Source organism: Carcharhinus amblyrhynchos, chromosome 4 (assembly GCF_965287045.1).
Source record: "Carcharhinus amblyrhynchos chromosome 4, sCarAmb.v2.hapA, whole genome shotgun sequence".
Taxonomy (NCBI): Eukaryota; Metazoa; Chordata; class Chondrichthyes; order Carcharhiniformes; family Carcharhinidae; genus Carcharhinus; species Carcharhinus amblyrhynchos.
Window position 1 is genome coordinate 61,363,547 of NC_137327.1, and position 21,263 is coordinate 61,384,809.

Here is a 21,263-nt window from a genome sequence, read left to right on the forward strand (position 1 = left end):
ATTACTTCTCTGTGAGGCTATGGATTAGACAACAGTCTGTCTGTTATCAGTCTGACTTTTAGCCTAAATAATCCTTGTGGGATATATTAGAAATGTAGTTTATTTGATGGATATATATCTTCTCCAGCTGGTTCCAGATAATAGTTCGTATTTGTATTAAGGTAGAAGCAAGTTTGGTACAGAAAGAATTAGCATTGAGTGAGTGTCACCTGAGAGATTTGCATTGCATTGGAACCCAGATTAATGAGGTGAATAGCTACTGGCTGTGAGGCCATTGTGTTAACTTAGCTTGGGAAATCTCAACTCAGTAGTACAGAGCATCAACCTTCAACAGAAAATTGCTCAGAACTCTGTTCTGCTAGTGGTGCGAAGGTAGCTGGTGTATTGTACTTCACCCTACTGCAATAATGAGGCTACGACAGATTATTGGGTAACAGCAGGATTTTTGCTCTATATCCCTAGTGTACCAGACTTGGGTACACTCGATGCAGAATGCTCACTACGGGAAAAGTTCAACCAGTCCATTAATTCAGCTTGTCTGTTTGTTTATTTTTACAAATAAAATCTAAATTCCTGATGATGGTTTTGTCATTGTTTTACACATGCTCAGTTGTAACCTGAGACAACCATGCTAAGTGATAGCTGTGCTGAGTTACGGTGTAGAGCATTAAGATGAATCGGATGTAAAGTTCCAATTATTAATGGGCTACTATCGTTTACCTAGTTCTTTTGGGTTAAATAATAAGAAAATATTTTTTTTTTCCTCCCCTTATGATTGCTATCAGAATCCCTTGGAACTCCAATGGGATGTATGCTTTTGTGGGTGTTGGGTGAAGGCAGATTTGGAGCAGGCAGTTTAATGCCCTTTCCAGCTTTGTCAAAACTCTCAAATAATGGTTGTATGAAGCAGCCACTAGAAAGACTGCCAGTGCATGTGGAACTCCAATACATTAGGAAGAGAGGGGGTGGCACGGTGGTACAATGGTTAGCACTGCTGCCTCAGTGCCAGAGTCCACGTCCCATTTTGGCTTTGGGTGACTGTGTGGAGTTTCCACATTCTCCCAGTGTCTGCGTGAGATTCCTCCCGTCCAGAGATATGCAGGTTAGATTGATTGGCCATGGTAAATTGCCCCTTAGTGTCAGGGGAACTAGCAGGGTAAATGCATGGCATTACAGGAATAAGCTCTGGGTGAGATTGTTGTTGGTGAGGCATGATGGGCTGAATGGCCTCCTTCACTTGTAGAAATTCTATGAAATTGCATCTGTCAGCATAGCCTACACTGGTGTAATTGTGAAAGAAAATATTTCTCATTATTGTTAAATATTCTTATATGATCCCTCTGTAATAGGACACAAACATACTCAGCAGTGACGCTGAATCAATACAGGCTTCCATGGCCACTGTCCTCATAATTTGATATCACTGTGATCTAAACTCGGAGCTTTGCTTTCTCGTTGCTTCTGTGTTTCTAATATATTTTTCTACAAAACCTTCCTTTTCCCTGTTGCACTGAAATCAAGATGCCCCTAATAGCACATTCCTTCCCCTGGGCTCCTCCTCCAACGTGCAGAACCAAAATGTGATACGGGACAGAAAAATAGTGGCAGAGCCCAGCATGTGAGTGTAAAAGACATTTGCAACCATCTTCAGACAGAAGTTCTTCTCAGCCTCCTTCACATGTCCCCATCATCAGAAGATGCCAGCCAATTCTACTTGCTGCATGTGATATCCAGAAAGAACTATGAGCAAAGGCTAAGTGTCCTCGAAACATCCTGGCTACAGCGCTGAGACCTGTGCTTCAGAACTAGCCGTATCTCTAGCCAAGATGTTCCAGGATGTTATAACTTTAGCAGCTAGCTGTCAATGGGGAAAATTGCCCAGGTATGTCGTGTTGATAACATACAGGGCAAATCCAATCATACCAATTATCATCTTATCCACGTACTCCCATTCATGGTGGAAGGAGCCATCAGCAGTACTGTCGAGTGCATTTGTCCACACATAACCAGCTCACCAATGCCCAGCTTGGGTTCTGCCAGAACCACCCAGCTCCTGAGCCTTGGTTCAAAGATGGACAAAAAAAATAGAAATCTGTGATAGGGGGTGACTGCCTTTGATTTCAAGGAGCCCTCTAAGACCAAAGTCACTGGGAACTCTGCAGGCTGGATTCATTCCTAGCGTATGTTGTGGTTATTGGTCAACAATTATCTCGGCCTCAGGAATTTGTCAGTGAAGTGTTCTTAGTCTTGCCATCAATGATCATCATGTCAGAAGTAGTGATGTTCACTGGGGATTATTCAAACCCATTCACAATTCCTCAGGTAATGAAGCAGTCTGTAATCATATAAAGCAAACTCTACACTACATGTAAGCTTGGACTGTTAAATGGCAAGTAATATAAATAGTACCTGCCATTTAAGGGGAATCCAAAAGTCTTCTATCGGCATATAAATCAAATAATAAGGGGAGTGATGGTGTTGATGAGGAACAAAAGAGATTTATATATGGATGCATAGAGCATAGCTGAGGATGTAGCTGAATTAAGCACCATGACTGACACCCCATATACCCTCCTTTCCAACCCAACAATGCCCCCTCAACTCAACTCTTCCCTCAACCTATCTTCTCATCCCTCACCCAACTACCCACCAGCTAACCTGCTTACACTCCCAACCCAACTACCTGCTTCCATCCCACCATATACTCCGGGGGCATTAGTTCAAATGATGCAGCACTCACTTTGCACGTGAGAGGTAGTGGGATCGATGCTCACATTCTCCACTTGAGGTTTGCACGGCGGCCCAGTGGTTAACACTGCTGCTTTACATTGCCAGGGACCCAGGTCACTGTGTGGAATTTGCACTTTCTCCCCATGTCGGCGTGGATTTTCTCTGGGAGCAATGGTTTCCTCTTTCAATCCAAAGATATGTGGGTTAGGTTGATTGGCCATAATAAATTGACTCTAGTGTCAGGGGGATTAATTAGCAGGGTAAATGCATGGGGTTACGTGACTAGGGCCTGGATGGGATTATGGCTGGTACAGATTTGATGGGCAAATGGCCTCCTTCTGCACTGTAGGGATTCTTTACTCACTCACCACCATTTATCTAGCCATTCACCAACCACTCAATCATCCATCCACTCACTCATCTACTCATTCAATCATCCACCTACATATCCCATTCAATCAACAACTCACTCATTCTCTCCCCATGCACCTCCAAAATCATCCACTCACTTACTAACCATTCACCCATTGAGATCTTCGAAAACTTAACTGAAAACAGCAGCTAATGTCATAAAAAGGGGCCATGTCCTCTGTCTGTCCTCTCCTGGTCATCTTCCCTTTGGATGTCTGTGCTGCCTATCGCTGCAACCAGGAGGGGAAGGTCTGTCATTCGGCAGTTCAGTGGGAATAGGATCAAGTACAAGAGGTGAGTCTTATGGTCAAATTGAACTCGATAGGCAGGTGGGATGGGGGGAAGAAACTAGAGAAAGATGTGAATTTGGCATGAGGGAAGGGAGGAGGAGGGAAGGGAGGAGCAGTGAAGGTGTGGCCAGACAGGCTAATGGAAGGGAAGACCGTGGCAGAGGCAGTCACTTGGATGGCCTCAAACCTCGTGACGAAGAAATCCACAAGCTCCTCGCACTTCACTTGTTGACAGTGGAGTGGGGGTGCTGGCAGAGGGTTTTAAGAAGATGGTTTACAATAGAGAAATGAAGCTGAAGGTATCTTTTAACTTCTAGGATGATGAATATGAACAGTTTTAGCAGAGAGTGAGATTTGGTAGTGATAAAGACAGATTTTGTGGTTGATGATGAAACCATTTCTCTGCTATATTTGTCACTTAAATGGGGATGAGGGATGGAATTTTACATTCTGGAGACTACATGCAATGCAGAGTGGATTCTTGCACCAGATCATCTGCTTTTCAGCTCATTATTTATGCATCAGCAAGGAGTTCATTGAATCTCATGGGAAAACAGTGATTCATCTGCCCCTTCATTATCTCACGGGGTCAAAGTCAAGGTGCCATATTTAAGCGGCATCCATAATCACTTTCTGTAGGACAGATGTTGACATAGTGAAGACAGAAGTGACAGCCAAACAGTCCAATCCCTCAACTCCTAAGATTCAGCAGGGCCTCCTCCAGGCCACCCAGGGCTGGCAACAAGTCCTCTATCTGAGAGATGAGCGGCAGAGAGTGACCAAGCTTTGGAGGTTGCCAGTGAGGTCAAAGCCTATGGACCCCAGAGGAGAACCACTCTGCAGTGCAGGAAGAGGTAAATTATCTCATTCACTCCTCCAGGGCAAGTCAACTTTCTCCTCACTCTGAATTCACTCTCATAAGGCATCAGAGTTATAGCAACCTTTGACACGACTGCTCGGTCACAAAGAGGCTTTAATTACAGTGAGTAGAGCCACATGCTCTTACCCTCAGTCAGGTTGCTGTCAGCCAGCCCCTTTTAGCATAGAAGCTGGTCTAGACGCTGGCCCAGCCTCACACCAATTTCATGATTACAAGCATTTGTGACTTATAAGCCATGACCACTGAAACAATCACGTGAAGACTTGTCTGGAGCTTGATGCTCATGCCCAATAAACATGGCCCCTAATCCCTCTTCACAAGGGAGGCAACCTTACTGAGAAGTGGGCAATCAGACCAAAATGAATGTTTCCCCAGTGGGATTAAAATTTTCTTGTATGAATGCACTCCATGTGTCAAATAGCTTCAACTGGCATTAGACACATGTTAACAGGTCTCAGTTGAACCATATCTGCATGGCTCAACCTCAAAATTATTTTTGTTACACAAAAGTGTTAAGGGGTAGTGAACAAAGGTGGGTAGATGTAGTTGGATATAGATAAATTGCAAATTAAACAGTAGAATAAACTAGAGGGCCTGAATGACCTCCTCCTCTTTCTTGGTTCCTATCCTGGAGCTCCAGGATGTGAATCCTCTCCAACTGTGAATTAAACTTTTCCTTCACCGTTCCTGACCAACCTGTGATCTCCCTGGTGAAGTATCATAACCACCTTTTTGAAGCTAAAGTTTTGAGTTGAGTGGATTCACTGTGGACATCAGTCTGAGTAGCTCAGAATCATGGGAAAGATATGATTGGTGGCTCACTGATCGACACTGAAAAATGTCACTGCTTCTAGGTTACATTGCATGATGTCAATATTCACGTAAATGTCACTGTTATATGACATCACTGAGTGCATGCCGAGCAACCAACCTCCGATATACACACAGGTTGACATGTACACGTAGATAGAAATATACACACACAGATTGATACAGATACAAATACACATAAATATTGACACATACATATACAAATACCTTCATACAAATACACATAAAACTGGACGCACACAGATACAAATACATTCACAAAGATCTAAACTGGTGTACAAATTCTCACTGACACATACACACACACACTTACATACAGATTGACATTCATGCAGGTACATTCACAAAAGCAAAATACTGCAAATGCTGGAATCTGAAGTAAAAATAAAATGCTGGGCTCAGATGGTCTGGCAATGCAACAAGTTGAGGTGACCGATGTTGGGAATAATAACATCAGAAAGAAGAGGCATTGAGGCTTAGTGGGAGGTGACGGTGATGTAGTAGTAGTGTCACTGGAGAGTAAATCAAACGCCCAGGCTGATGCTCTGGGGGCATGGATTCAAATCCTACAATAATAAATCTGGAATTGAAAGCTAGTGTAAGCTACATGTGATTTCAAACTCTTAACTGCCCTCTAAAATGACTTAGCAAGCCAATCAATTCAAGGGCAATTAGGGGTGAAAAAGGGGTGAGAATTCGTTTTTCCCCATCTGTATTTTGGGCAAAATCAGTGAAATGAATCTCTGAGTGTCCCTAACATGATTTACCTCCAGTAGGAGGTGCGGGAGGGGGACCTAATCCTGCCTGAGAGGCTGAATCAGTGTAGTGAGTGGGCCATTGTGCACATGCTGATCTGTCAATGGGGAGATCGGCGTATGTGCACAGCATATGGCGGGGGGGGGGGGGGGGGGGGCCTCAATGGCCTCTGTCCCCACCAGCAGGTTGATGAGGAGCAGTTTTGATCCCCGCTAGTGGGGATACAAAGAACGACCCAGCACGGGAAACAGGCCCTTCGGTCCAACGAGCCCGCGCCGCCATCTTAACAAAGCATTTTCCTACACCTACCTTGCCCCATGTGTATGTGAATGGTACCCCTATTGTAACCAGATTCAGGGGAGAATATTGTCCTCTGGGACCTCACCTGTGTCCAAAGAAGAGACAAAGATTTGTGTCAGAGACCCAGCAATTTCATCTTTTACCTCCCTAAGCAGCCTGGGATAAATGCCATCAGGCCCCGGAGCTTTATCAGTTTTTATGCTACTTAAAAACCCTAACACTTCTTCCCTCGTAATGGATATTTCCTTCAACTGATCTACAGCTCCCTCCAAGACACTACAAGACACCAAGCCCCTCTCCTTCGTGAATACCAACACAAAGTATTCATTCAGGATCTCCCCCATTCCCTCAGACTCAACGCATAGCTCCCCTCCTTTGTCCCTAAGAGGACCTATTTTCCCTCTAACCACCCTCTTGTACCTAATGTAAGAGTAAAATGCCTTTGGATTTTTCTTAATCCTATCAGCCAAAGCCATTTCATGCCCCCTTTTCGCCCTTCTAACTTCCCTTTTAAGCTCCCTCCTGCTCTCTCTATATTCCTCCAGCGCTCTCTCCGTTCCCAGTTGTTTAGACCTAACATATGCCGCTCTCTTCTTCCTGACCAAGTCCTCAATATCCCCTGTAATCCACGGCTCCCTAATCCTGCCTTTCCCATCCTTCCTCTTTACCGGCACGTCTTTCCTGCAACATTATCAGTTTGCCCTTGAAAGCCTCCCAGTTGCCAACCGTGGACTTGCCCGCTAACAACCTCTCCCAATCAGTGTCCTTCAGCTCCTTCCTAATCCGGCTATAGCTCGCCTTCCCCCAGTTCAGCACCCTCCCCTTCGGACGGCACTCATCCTTTTCCATTTTTATCCTAAAGTAGACAGACTTGTGGTCACTGTTAGCCACATGTTCGCCTACTGCAACCTCAACCACCTGCCCCGGCTCATTACCCAAAACTAAATCCAGTATAGCCCACTCCCTAGTCAGGCTAGTTACGTACTGCTCCAAGGCCCCTTCCAGCACATATTTTACAAATTCCTCCCCATCCGTACCCCCAGCTCTAGGGACCTTCCAATCCACTCCAGGAAGATTAAAGTCACCCACTACAACCACCCTATTCTTTCTGCACCTATCTGAAATGTCTTTACAAATGCCTTCCTCCACTGCCCTTGGGCTGTTGGGTGGCCTATAATACACCCCTAGCATAGTAATCTCTCCCTTTCTATTCCTCAACTCCACCCACAGCGACTCAATCCCTAACTCCTCCATTTTGTCCTCCCTCTGCACTGCTGTGATGTGCTCCTTAACTAACAACGCCACCCCACCACCTCTCTTCAACTCTCCTCTGTCACACCTAAAACACTTATACCCAGGAATATTCAGCTGCCAGTCCTGCCCTTCCTTTAACCACGTCTCCGTCACTGCCACCACATCTAAATTCCTCACGAACATCAAGGCCCTAAGCTCATCCGTTTTACCCGTTACACTCCTCGCATTAAAAAAGATGCAATCCAACCCTCCAGGCCCACTCAGATCCTCATTTCCCCTGATACTTTTCCTTTCAACCAAACCTACCCTGTCACCCAATTCGCTCCTGATCCCAGTGCCTAATGAGCTATCAGTCTCATCCCCACCCCCCCTCCCTATTAGTTTAAACCCTGCCGAAACACTCCAGCTAACCTCCCAGCTAAGATTCCCATTCAAATGTTCCCCATACCTCCTGTACAGGTGCCCTTCTCTCACAAATATTTCCCAGTGATCGACAAAAGTAAAGCCCTCTACCTTGTACCAATCCCTCAGTCACGCATTCAGCTGCAGGATCTCATTATTCCTAGCCCTGCTGTTACTAGGCAGCAGAGTAAAAAGTCTGACAACACCAAGTTTTAATCCAACCGATTTATTTGATAGTAAACGCACAAGCTTTCGGGGTTAGTCCCTTCGTCAGGTGAATGGAGAGTTCTGGCCTCAGACAGAGCATATAAAGCACAGTCTGTGCAGTCTGTGCTTTATATGCTCTGTCTGAGGCCAGAACTCTCCATTCACCTGACGAAGGGACTAACCCCGAAAGTTTGTGCGTTTACTATCAAATAAATCGGTTGGATTAAAACCTGGTGTTGTCAGACTTTTTACTGTGTTTACGCCAGTCCAACGCCGGCATACCCACATCATGACTAGGCAGCAGCCCAGAGAATGCCACCCTGGAGGCCCTGCTCTTCAGCTTGTCCCCCAACTCCCTGAATTGCCTACATACATCCCTCCTGCTCTGCCTTCCTGCGTCCTTCTCTCCTATGTGTATAATTACTTCAGCCTGGGTCCCTTCACTCTTCAAAATTCCCTCTATCCTCTCTGATACGTCCTGTACCCCTGTTCCAGGGAGGCAGACTACCATCCTGGAGTCAAGCTTTTGCCCACAGAACCGCCTGTCTATTCCTTTGACCCTCCCGTCCCCCACCACTATCTCATTGCCAGCCCCCTTCCTTCCCTCTGAGTTATTCTGGCCCTCCTGACATACCTTTTGTACCCCTGTCGATGCCTTCTGGGGGGGGCCACTGGCGTGGTCTTTGGACCTCTCAGCAGGGTGGGAGACATTAATGAGCATGGAGGATACCAAATTGGGCTTATTAATGATATGAAAGTGTCAATTTCCATATTGTAATCAGCTTCATGTTTATTTCTGGTGCAAAACCGATTATGTTAAAAAAAAATGGCCTCGGAGACTTGCAATCAGCTGGATGCTGGTTGCAAATCTTGCTACAGGCCCTTGCTGATATCTTATGGCCTGCTGTGCTACTCAAGCAGCATAGCAGGCCGGGAGAATCGCCCCCATGTTATTTAACCTTTCCACTCAGACCGTAGTCCCAGTATTGTTCAGGTGGATTCTGTCCCGGTGCTACAGTTCCTTCCAGTTCCAATTTTGATGCTAGCATCTCATGGGGTAGAACGCCTCTTTCCCACACCATTCCTTCAACTCCCTTAATAAATAAAAGCAAAATAGTGTGGATGCTGGAATCTGAAACAGAAACAAAACATGATGGAAAATCTCAGCAGATCTGTGGAGAGAGAATATAGCTAATGTTTTGCGTCTGGATGACCCTTTGTCAGGCTTGAAATGTTGGCTCTATTCTCGCTCCCATCTGCCACCTGTTCACTACCCTCAACTGTGTCACCCAGTGACAGTTTTCATTGGCTAAAGTTATAAGCCAGATATTATAAACCCTTCAGGTTCTATTCTTCAATTTAACTCTCAGTTCCTGGTACTCTCCAGGCCCCTTGGAAGTTGCTTAAATTGGAAACTTGTTTAAGTGGTGAGATTAGACAAGCGTGGGATTAGTTTTGTATTGATAGGGATAAGTAGACTCCCATGTCAGAATGGTAGTGAATTTCTTGAGTGTGTCCAGGATAATTTTCTGCAAAAATGGGGGCGATTGTCCCATTGTGACCTGCACATTTTCTGTCCATTTCGCGGGATTTATGCGTTCCTGACATATGCATGTCTCCCAGAGCCAGGGAACAGGTGCAGTCAGGACTGCACTGGAAACAGGTAGGAAGACAGAAAAGTGATCAGAATCTGTTTCAAATATTTTTTAAATGTAGTATAATGTCATTATCGGGCCCGGCGTGGAATTTGTCTGGCCTGATAGTATCTCCCATCCCGCCAGGATTACTTCACTCCAGCAGAGAACAGTCTTGCCTGGTGATTGTCGAGCGGTGTTCATTCATCCATTGTCATAACGGCTGCATGGTCTCCCCAATGTGCCGAGCCTCTGGACATCCTTTCCTGCAGTGTATCAGGTAGACAATGTTGGCCGAGTTGCAAGAGTTTGGTGTACCTGGTGGATGGTGTTCTCATGTGAGATGATGGCATCCTTAATGATGATTGGCATCTCTTACAGAGGTTGCTGTGGCAGGGTTGTGTGGTGTTGTAGTCATTGTTCTCCTAAAGGCTGCTGCGTACAATGGTCTGTTTGAGGTTGCGCGGTTGTTTGAAGGCAAGAAGTGGGGGTGTGGGGGTAGCCTTGGCAAGATGTTCGTCTTCATCAATGAGATGTTGAAGACTCCGGAGAAGATGTCGTAGCCTCTCCGCTCCGGGAAGTACTGGACGACGAAGGGTACACTGTCCACCATGTCCCATGTTCATCTTCTGAGGAGGTTGATGCGGTTTTTGGCTGTGGCGCGTCGGAACTGTCGATCGATGAGTCGAGTACCATATCCTGTTCTTATGAGGGCATCTTTCAGCGTCTGGAGGTGTCTGTTGTGATCCTCCTCCTCATCTGAGCAGATCCTGTGTATACAGAGGGCTTGTCCGTAGGGGATGACTTCTTTAATGTGTTTAGGGTGGAAGCTGGAGAAGTGGAGCATTGTGAGGTTATCTGTGGGCTTGCAGTACAGTGCTGAGGTGACCGTTCTTAATGGAGATGCATGTGTCCAAGAATGTAACTGATTCTGAGAGCAGTCCATGGTGTGTCAGATGGTGGGATGGAACTTGTTAATGTCATCATATAGCTGTTTCAGTGATTGTTCACCATGAGTCCCAAGAAAGAAAAAGTCATCAATGTATCTAGTGTATAGCATCGGTTGAAGGTCCTGTGTGGTGAAGAAGTCTTGTTCAAACTTGTGCATGAAGACGTTGGTGTGAGAAACGCAGCTTACAGTCAAACAATTTAGTCAAGTCAAGTTCTGAAGGAGCAAGATATTTTATTTAGCGTTCTTGCAAGACCGGGTGTCCAATAAAATAGGCACACCTTACATAGATTTGCAGCACATTTTATACTTTTTTACAAGCATTGTAATGGCTTTGCAATGTGTTATTCTCCCCTAATTGGTGGTCCCTGTCCCATCTATGTGTTGTCATTCCCCTATTGGCTCGAGGTGCCCCAAGTTTCCATCCCCTCTACTCCCCATCTAACAATGTCTCCTGTTATCACAAGAGTGCATTAGTAAACTCATCCGTCTTATCTAACACTATTACATGTCCAGTTCAGATTGGCGGTAATCAATCCTTTGCCAACTTAATCACTGCTGTCCCGACTATCTCAGTGACCTTTTTCCCCCTTTTATGCTTAGTTGTAGAAACAACACATCTTGTATACCATTTGCTTTTTATAACTTGGACCTCGTACATTCCTTCAGGATGTGGTGTATGCTTCACTGCACACCACACATCTGGTGTTATTCCTACACCACAGGCAGTCTTTTTATTGTCCCTGACTATTGCTCTGTTAGCAGCAGCAAATTTTATGCCCTATGCTTGTGACTAAAATCACAGTTGTTTCCATAATGTGGGTTATCAATGTGCCTGACTATATCCAGTCTACCTAACTTTATGCTATTTTTCTATGGTGTACAGATATATGTGTTAACAGCATCTTTACTTGTTGCTCACAGTTGGCATATTAAGGTGCGAATTTGGTCCCCATGGCTGTTCCGTGTGTTTGGATGAAGAACTGGTTGTTGAAGGTGAAGACGTTGTGGTCCAGGATGAAGTGGATGAGTTATAAAATTGCATCTGGAAACTGGCAGTTGTTGGCATTGAGTACTGAGGCAGTTGCAGCAATGCCATCGCCGTGGGGGATGTTTGTGTAGAGAGCCGAGACATCCATTGTGACAAGGAATTCTCCTGGTTCAACTGCTCCATGTGTGCTGAGTTTATGTAGGAAGTCCGTAGTGTTATGACAAAAACTGAGGGTTCTTCAAACAATGGGTTTCAGGATGCTCTCGACATAGCCGGATAGGTTCTCGCACAGGGTCCCATTGCCCGATATGATGGGACTGCCGGGTGTGTTTGCCTGTGTATCTTTGGGAGGCAGTAGAGATCTCCAACGCAGGGAGTACGTGGGATGAGAGCACGGAGGGTGCTCTGAAGCTCCGGATCAAAGGTCTTGATCAGAGTGTTGAGTCGACGGGTGTGTTCTTTGGTCGGATCTGCAGGTAACTGTCTGTAGTCTTCCTCGTTGTTCAGCTGTCGGTACGCTTCTTTGCCGTAATCTGTTCTGTTCAGTATGACGATGGCCCCTCCTTTGTCTGCTGGTTTGATGACAATGTTGCGGTCGGTCTTGAGAGCGCGGATGGTGTTGTGTTGTGGTTGGGTGATGCTCGGGGTTGTCTTGTGAGTGCGGTTAATGAATCTGATGTTGACACACCTCCTGATGGCTTGGGCATACAGATCAAGTCGAGGGCAGTGGCCTTCCGGAGGAGTTCAACTGGACTCCTTCCTCTTCGGTCGCTGCACTGCGGATCTCCGTCAGCTGCTCCGGTTCCGGTTCACTGTCTGATTGTGTTCGCTGTTGGCCTGTTGGGGTTTGTGGAAGAATTACCATGGCCTCATTCGCCTGATGAATTCCTCTGTGTCTGCTGCAAGACTGGTGGGGTCCATTTTGGTGGTGGGGCAGAAATTGAGCCCTCGGCTGAGAACTTCAACTTCATCTGGGTGGTGTGTAGTCCGACAAGTTGACAATGGACTTCCCTGCGGTGGTGCTGTTTTCTATTGTAGTACCAGAGGAGGCTTTGTTGCTGGTGGTGATGCCGAGTTTCTCAAGTTTCCTGTTTTTGGTGTGCAGTTTTTGGCACTAGCACTGCCAAACAGCCACTGCTGGGGTGCCTGGTGGCCACTGCCAGGGTACCCAATGGGAACAGTCTGACCAAGGCCCCCAACCACCCAGGGGCTTATATGCCCTCAAACCCCCAGCGGGCCAGGTCTCAACAAGTGGAGACCAGTACTGATTCTCACCAGGCTTGCACCGCAACCAAAGGCCCAAAATTCCTGTACACTGGGAGTTGAATGGGCTGTGCATATTTAAATGTTATTTTAAATATGCTAATCAGCCTCATGCTGTTTCTGGGCACGATCAGTGGAAAGAGAGGAATCGTAGCCTGGCGCTGGGCTTAAAGCTGATTTTTAGGCATACACGTTATTCTCCGGATCTGCACCAGGCACGGTGAAGTCAGAAAATCAACCCCAATATTTCAGTTTGATGACTTTTCACCAGAAAATTTTGAGGTGAACCATTTTTAAACAAGTTGCGAGTGAGGGGAAGGTTGGGGAGTCTGTAGAGGATGAAGGGACAGGTCTGATGAGTTATTGATGGAACTGGCACGTTGACAATGGGAGGCAGCCTCTGTCCTTTGACCCGGAAATGTTCCTGGACGGAAGTGAGCCGCCGCCGGGTGGATTAGGGATGGCGGCGCGAGCCAAGCGGCTGAAGGTGGGAGAAAAACCCGGGCAGAGCCTCCCCTCCCCCCGCTGGGGTCGGCGGGGGAAGCGCGCGCGGTTGAGGCGGCAAACATTGGGGTCAGTGGGGGGCACGTGCGTGGGGTGGGGGGATAAGTGTGCGCAACGTGTTGGGTGGAGGTGCACGCGTGGGCTGGCGGGTGGCGCATGCGCGAGAGTCGATTGGGGGGGGGTTGCGCGCTGAGGTCGGCGGGAAGGTGCGCACGGTGGGGATGGCGGGGGCGCGCGCTGGGGGTGGGCACGTTCTGAGTTTAGGGACGCGCGCTGGGGTCGAGCGCATGGGGTCAGGGGCGGGTGGGTTTCGGGGTGCGCGCGCGCGCAGGGGTCGTTGTGCGCACGTGCGCTGGGGTTGGGGCGCGGGCGTACAGCATTCGGCGGGGGGAGGGGTGTGCACGCTGGGGCTGTTGGGGGCCACGCGCCTGCGGTCGCGAGCACGCCCGCTGAGGTTGAGTAGGTCGCCCTCTGGGGGGGGGGAGCTCGCGTGATGGAGTGGTGAGCACTAGGGTCAGGGGTACAATGGGGTCATGGGGTTTGCAGTGGGGATCGGGGGGTCGCTTAGGGCGTTGGGGTGGTGACGGGGTCGGAGTGGGGGGTGCAGTGGGATTGGAGTTGGGGGTGTTGGGGTTTTTGATGGCAGAGCGGTGTGTCAAGGTGGTGGGGTATTTTCAGAGAGGAACAAAGCTGATCGATGGATTAAGGCTGTGGGAGTGGTGGAGGGTGGGAAGATAGTGGAGGGGGTTGTGATGGGCAATAGAATTATAGGGAGGAGGAGGAGGGGGGACCACTGGAAAAGATATAAAAGGTGAGTGAAAAAGAAACATGGAGCACTGAAAATAAATCGCAAGACGCGAAATGGTAAAATTTCAAGAAGAGTATCAGGAGGCCTGGTCCATTACTCGAGCTGCATTCAATCCCAGTACGTGAGGCACAGGGCTGAGCAACTGGCATTGGGATATTCCACTATTGATTAAAGGTGGTGAGGTATGGTGGGACTGCAGACTCCAGTATTGGCTGAGGGCGAGAGTTCATATTGCTCATATGTGGTGTGTAAGAGAATTACACCCTTGGGAATTCAGTAGGTTCCTGAGATGATGAGAGAACATGGTAAACCAGACAGTAAATGGCTGATGAGACTTTTGTACAGTCATAATTTTCCAAACTAAAAAGGTTCCCAAGTTGATAGTGGTTTGGAAATTTTAGTTGGATGTTTTAAATTGACTTTGATGAAATTATCTTCTCCTGGGGACTTTGTTGCCCTTTGGTGATATTATTTTCTTCCTAACATTAGTTTTGTTGATTCGATAATCGTTCCCTTAAGATGTCCAGCATACTCTCCTCTTCTGCTGTAAATGCTGATTCATCATATCCACCCTTTATTGTCAATGACGCTATCATATTTATCAGATTTTTAAGGACTCGTATTGTTTCTGGCCACTTTTTTAACTGATATAATAACGGAAGTCTTTTCTGTTGATTTTAATAGCCTTTGCATATTTTATCGCTTTTGCTGTCTGCTTTGTCACCCTTTGTTGCTCTTCGTATCTTTCTGTAATTTACAACAAATCCAGAGTTATTTGTGCATTTTGTACACTTCTTTTTCTTGTTGTCTTTTACCTCCTCAGTTGTCCATGCTGTCTTATTTGTCAAGTGCATCTCTTGGCCCAAAGGGTTAAACATTGATTCTATATCAAATTGCATTCTTTATGGAACACCTCCCACTGATCATCTGTGGCTTTATCCAGTTAAACACTTTCCTTGTTTACTGTGGACAGGCTCTGTATCATTGTATCAAAGTCACCCTTGTCTAAATCTGGAATCTTAACTGTTTCACATTTCTTCCTTCCAAACTCTGTGTTGAACCTGATCATATTACAGTCACTATTTGAAACATTCAAGCACTGCTAAGCATGTTAACTGAATCTGTCTCATTTATTTATTATTACTTAATGTAACATGGCTGTCCCCTTGGTTGTAGGACATTTTGTTACAAAATATTTTCTACCCATGAACTACTTATGGATTTATTCTTTTGAGGGGTGAGAGTGTCACTGGCTAGGTAGCATTTACTACCCATCCCTAATTGACTTCGAGAAGACGATGGTAAGCTGCCTTCTCGAACCTCTGCAGTCCATATGGTTTAGGTACACTAGTGCAGTGAGGGAGGGAGTTCCAGGAATTTGACCTTGGGACAGTGAAGGTTCCTAAGTTGGAGGGGATAAAGAACAAAAACAGCTCGGGAAACAGGCCCTTCGGCCCAACGAGCCGCGCCGCCATTTTAACATTACCAGTTCCCCCCTCCACCCATGACCCTTATCTATTGTTATATGGCAATCTACATTGAGGGAAACTAATTTAGGGACAATTTATTACTTCCAATCAGCCTAATAGCACATCTTTGGGGTGTGGGAGGAAACCGGAGCACCCGGAGAAAACCCACGCAAGCACAGGGAGAATGCGCAAACTCCCACAGACACTAGCCCAAATCCATGTGTCTGCACAGCAAACAGTGATAATCACTGAGCTGTCGTGTTGACCAGCATCTGGGCCAGTTTAAACACACACACTAACGACATGAAGCACTAGGCTATTCTCGAACATTCAAGAGCAGCCCAAGTACGACCCATCGCGTGTATGCCCCTCGTTGGACAACAAGGCGGACTGACTTAAAACCTGTGAATTAAAAGAGAAAAAACATTAGTATCATACCATATCCATTTACATTACCAGGGATGTCCCAATGCTAATGAACCTTATTTAAAACAATCTCCTATATCCTCCCATCTCCAACCCACGCGTGTGCCTGTCTAAGTTACTCTTAAACAACTCTAGCGTGCTTGCCTCCACCACTTGGCAGACCATTCCATACCCCCACTACCCTCTGTGTGAAAAACCTCTCCTCTAATATCTGTGTTATACCGCTTCCCCCCTCACCTTAAGCTCATGGCCCCTCGTACTGTGTGTCTCTAACATAGGAAATAGCTTACCTTTGTTTACTCTATCTATACCCCTCATAATCTTATATACCTCTATTAGATCCCCCCTCAGTCGCCATCTTTCAAGGGATCTTGCAGGCAGTGGTGTTTCCAGGTATCTGCTATTCTTGCCCTATGGTAGAGGTCAGGGGTTTGGAAGGTGATGTCAAAGGAGCTTTGGTGAGTTGCTGCAGTGCATCTTGTAGATGGTACACATTGCTGCCATTATGCATCGCTGATGAATGGAGTGTCAATCAGACATCAGCTGTTATTGTGTAAAATTAAAGTCCCTGGGATTGGGGTTAGTGTATTGAAATGGATAGAAAACTGATTGGCAGACAGGGAACAAAGAGTAGGAATAAACATTTTATGAATGGCAGGCAGTGACTAGTGGGATACTGCAGAGGTTAGTGCTAGGACCCCAGCTATTCACAATATATATTAATAATTAAGATGAAGGAATTAAATTTAATATCTCCCAATTTGCAGATGAGACAAAGCTGGCTGGGAGGGTGAGCTGTGAGGAGGAAGTAGAGATGCTTCAGTGTAATTTGAGTGAGTGGGCAAATGCATAGCAGATGTAGTATAATGTGAAGTTATCCATTTTGGTAGCAAAAACATTATCTGCATGGCTATAGATTAAGAGAGGGGAACATGGAATGAAACCTGGGTGTCCTCATTCACCAGTCACTGAAGGTAACCAGGCAGGTGCAGCAGGTGGTAAAGAAGGTAAAAGTTACGTTGGCTTCATAGCAAAAGGATTTAAATACAGAGCAGGGATCTTTTGATGCAATTGTACAGGGCTCTGGTGAGGTCAAACCTGGAATATTGTGTGCATACTTCCTCTTTATCTGAGGTAGTATGTTCTTGCTATAGAGGGAGTACAGAGAAGGTTTACCAGATTGATACCTGGGAAGGCGGACTGATGTATGAGGAAAGATTGAGTGAACAAAGAATAAAAAAAAGCCCGGGAAACAGGCCCTTCGGCCCAACAAGCTCGCGCTGCCATCTCAACACCACCAGTCCCCCTCTCCACCCATGACCCTTGTCTAACGTTTTATGGCCATCCACATTGAGGGAAACTAATTTAGGGACAATTTATTACTGCCAATCAGCCTAACAGCACATCTTTGGGGTGTGGGAGGAAACCGGAGCACCCGGAGAAAACCCACGCAAGCACGGGGAGAATGCGCAAACTCCCACAGACACTGGCCCAAATCCATGTGTCTGCACAGCAATCAGTGATAGTCACTGGGCTGTCATCTTGCCCAGTATCTGGTCCAGTTTAGGCACACACTAACGACATGAAGCATTAGGCCAATCTTGAACAACCAAGAGCAGCCCAAGTACGACCCATCGCGTGTATGCCCCTCGTTGGACACAAGGCAGACCGACTTAAAAACCTGTGAATGAAAAGAAAAAAACATTATTATGATGAATTAGGATTATATTCACTGAAGGTGAGAAGAATGAGGGAAGATCTCATAAAAACCTACAAAATATTAACAGGATTAGACAGGGTAAATGAAGGCAGCATATTCCCGATGGCGGGGGAATGCAGAACTAGGGATCATAATAAAAGAATACAGGGTAAACCTTTTAGGACTGAGATGAGGAGAGATTTCTTCAGCCAGAGTGGTAAGCCTGTAGAATTTGCTACCACAGAAAGCAGTTGAGGTCAAAACATATGTTTTCAAGAAGGTGTTAGTTATAGCTTTTGGAGCAAAGGGGATCAGAGAATAAGGGGGAAATAAGTGGAATGAGATAATTAAGTTGGATGATCAACCATGATCATAATGAATGTTGGAGCAAGCTTGAAGGGCTGAATGGCCTATTCTTGCTCCTATTTCCTATGTTTGTCCCGAACATATCGAGCTTCTTGAATGTTACTGGATGTGTGCTCATCCAAGCAAGTGGGGAGTACTCCATCACACTCCTAACTTGTGCCTTTTAAACGGTGGACAGGCTTTGAAGAGGTGAGTTACTCACTGCAGAATTCCCAGCCTCTCACCTGTTCTCGTAGCTACTGTTTTTATACGGCTGGTCCAGTTCAATTTTTGGGCAGTGGTAACTGCCAGGATGTTGATGGTGGGGGTATTCGGTGATGATGATGCTATTGGATGTCATGGGGAGATGTTACAAGGTGGTCATTGTTTGGAACTTGTGTGGTTTGAATATTACGTTGATACAGACCAGAAATAGAGGCTGGGGCCTTCTATCAGTGTGAATATGGGGAGAGCGAGTGAGGTAATGGGGAGTTGGGTGCGGACATACTTTCTATGCACACTGTCTGATCTGTTTAATTATTTTCCCCCGTGTCTTAGGTGGAATCTGCAGACACACCTGAAAATTCAGAAGAGAAGATTGAAACAGGACTAGTTCAATTCCTGGACTGGTGCAGGCAGTCTGGGCTGGTGCTCAGCTCAAAGGTGAGGTAGAGAATTGGGCTCTGTATTTAGTCTGTAGAACAGACTCCATAAGGACACAATAGAGGCAGTCAGTGTAATTTCATTAGGTAACTTGTGATAATCCAAAATTCTGCTTCCTGTGTTTTGACTCACACCAGATTGGCAAACACTATCAATCACCTGGTGCCCATTTGTTCCTGAGTAAGGAAGACTTTGATTTCCTAGCTAATCTCTGCTTGCAGGACCTCATCCCTGTTCTGCTGATATGGACCATGATCACTGACTGTTCACCCCTCTGCCAAGAATGTTCCACAGCTGCTCAGTGACACCCTTAACCCTTGCTCCAGGGTGGCAATATACCACTGATGTTGCAGAAGTGCTTGTAACTTTCCCTAGTTGTTTCATAGCTTATTGGGATTATTTCCTTCCCTTCTCTGTTCGTACGGCAGAGCCACCAATGATGCTATGGACTTGGCTGTACATATCAGAGTAACCGTTGCCCTCACTTCTGTTCAGAAAAATTTCCTCCCACAGTTCGAAAGACATGCTGGTTAAATACATTGGCCATGCTAAATTCTCCTTCAATCTACCTGAACAAGCGCAGGAGCGTGGCAACTAGAGGATTTTCACAGTAACCAAGCAGTGTTAATGTAAGCCTACTTGTGACACTAATAAACTTAAAAAAAAATCAGAGGGAGATAGAGATGCAGCTATGTAGACAAGTCACAGAGGAATACCAGTAGGAGATGGACTGAAGCGATTCTTCTCTTAATTGCCAGGCAGTCACCCATTACCTCTGACTTGGGTTAACAGCTTTGGAGCTTCCAGAGATGTTTTATAGGTTTCTGTCTTTAAACAGCACTCTTCAGCAACTGAACACAAAAGCTGCTTTTCTCAGCTACAAAACTAGCTCTTCCCATTAATATCACATGACCAAAAGACCCTGTATACCTAACTCACCTTTCTATTACTCTAATCAAGATAACACCCAAAGGCTCCTCTTCTTTGGTAAAGAAAAGCTCATTACACCTTCTGCTAAATAAGCATTTACATGCCGAAATGATTAATTGTCCTGCTTTTCAGCTTCTCCTGTATTCCCACAGATAAAACAACTGCCTGTAACAAAACTTTGAATCTTAATGCAGTGTGTCCTTGAACATTAAACACAGTGAAACCCCGATTTTATGCGCCCGATTTTATTAGCATGAATTTGGATATAACGCGATGAATCATTGGACCCTTTTTTTGCTCTTTCTGGGGAACTGAAAAGTTTTTGGTTACTGTAAGCTATTTCTAAAGTTAAAATAATCTGCGTTAGAAAGAAATTGTGGACAGAAAACACTTGCTTCCCCCCTTGTCCAGTTCAGATAAAAGGGGTTCTCACTTAGAAAAAAATAATATTAGACAGTTCTTCAAAAGAGGAAGTACTTCACAGTTAATGGACTATGAAAGTATTTGTGTAAATAAACATCCCCATTGCCTGTTTTAAACTAGCCTGGACCTGCCAATCAAAAGGTTTGTAAAAGTTAATGAAGCATGTATTGATTGTACAAACAGACAGAGCTCTGACGGACGCTGAGATCGTCTGTAACGTAGTGATTGTTCGTTGGAGCGAGCGGAGAGAAGGTTACAGAGTTAAGATAAGCGGTTGCCTTTGCTAAGATTTTTGCAGGCTTTTTAACGGTATTTCTGCTTTAAAAATTAAACAGGAAGTGGGCCGCGGGGCTTTGTGGGAAGATTTTTTACCACGCAAAATATAAAAGGAGGGTTGCAGTAGACAGCAGGCAGCGGAGTGAGAGGGAAGCAGAGAGAGCTTTAAGGGCTTTGGAGAAACGGGCAAGGTAAGTCTAAATTCTTAACTGTGTTTAGAATTCACTAGGAGACTGAGATGGAGGGACATGTGATGTGCTGTTTCTGCATGATGTGGGAGCTGGTGGACCCCAACGTGCTTCCCAGTGACCATGTCTTCAGTAAATGCTGGTTGCTTAAAGAGCTCCAGCTCAAAGTAGACGAGCTGAACTCTGAGCTTCAGACACTGAGGCTCATCAGGGAGAGGGAGTGTAACCTGGATAATGGGTTACAAGAGACATTCAAACTCCCTAAACTGACTAACTCTGAGGGTCAGGAACAGGAGGGGGTTGCTGTACGGATGAAGGGTGGGAGGAGGAAGGAGGGAGGGACCCAAAAGTCCAGCCCCTGAATCTGCACAACAGGTTTGAGAATTTTGCACCCAGTGTGGACAAGAATGAGGGCTGCAAGGTTGACGAGCAAACTGCCCACAGTACAGTGGTGCAGACAGAGGTCAAAGCGGAAGAAGTAAAGAGGAATGTAGTGGTAATTGGGGATAGTGTAGTTAGGTGCATAGACACTGTCCTTTGTGACAATGATAAAGAATACCGAAGGGTGCGTTGCCTGCCTGGTGCTCAGGTCCAGGATGTCTCATCTGGGCTGCAGAGGAACCTGGAGTGGGAG

The 21,263-nt window shown here is 46.0% G+C and overlaps 1 protein-coding gene across 2 annotated transcripts in view; it reads left to right on the top strand.

The window, feature by feature from the left end:
- setd6 (SET domain containing 6, protein lysine methyltransferase) overlaps nt 1-21,263 on the top strand; it is a 54,497-nt gene that overhangs the window by 10,809 nt on the left and 22,425 nt on the right. Inside the window, exons 1-2 of one of the 2 annotated variants that reach the window (XM_080187261.1) lie at nt 13,302-13,385; nt 18,708-18,812. In XM_080187261.1, the coding sequence (XP_080043387.1) occupies nt 13,317-13,385; nt 18,708-18,812 (174 nt within the window). In that variant the 5' untranslated portion in view covers nt 13,302-13,316. Of the gene's footprint in view, nt 1-13,301; nt 13,386-18,707; nt 18,813-21,263 lie in introns of those variants that run through there. The other variant, XM_080187262.1, reaches the window with a different exon arrangement.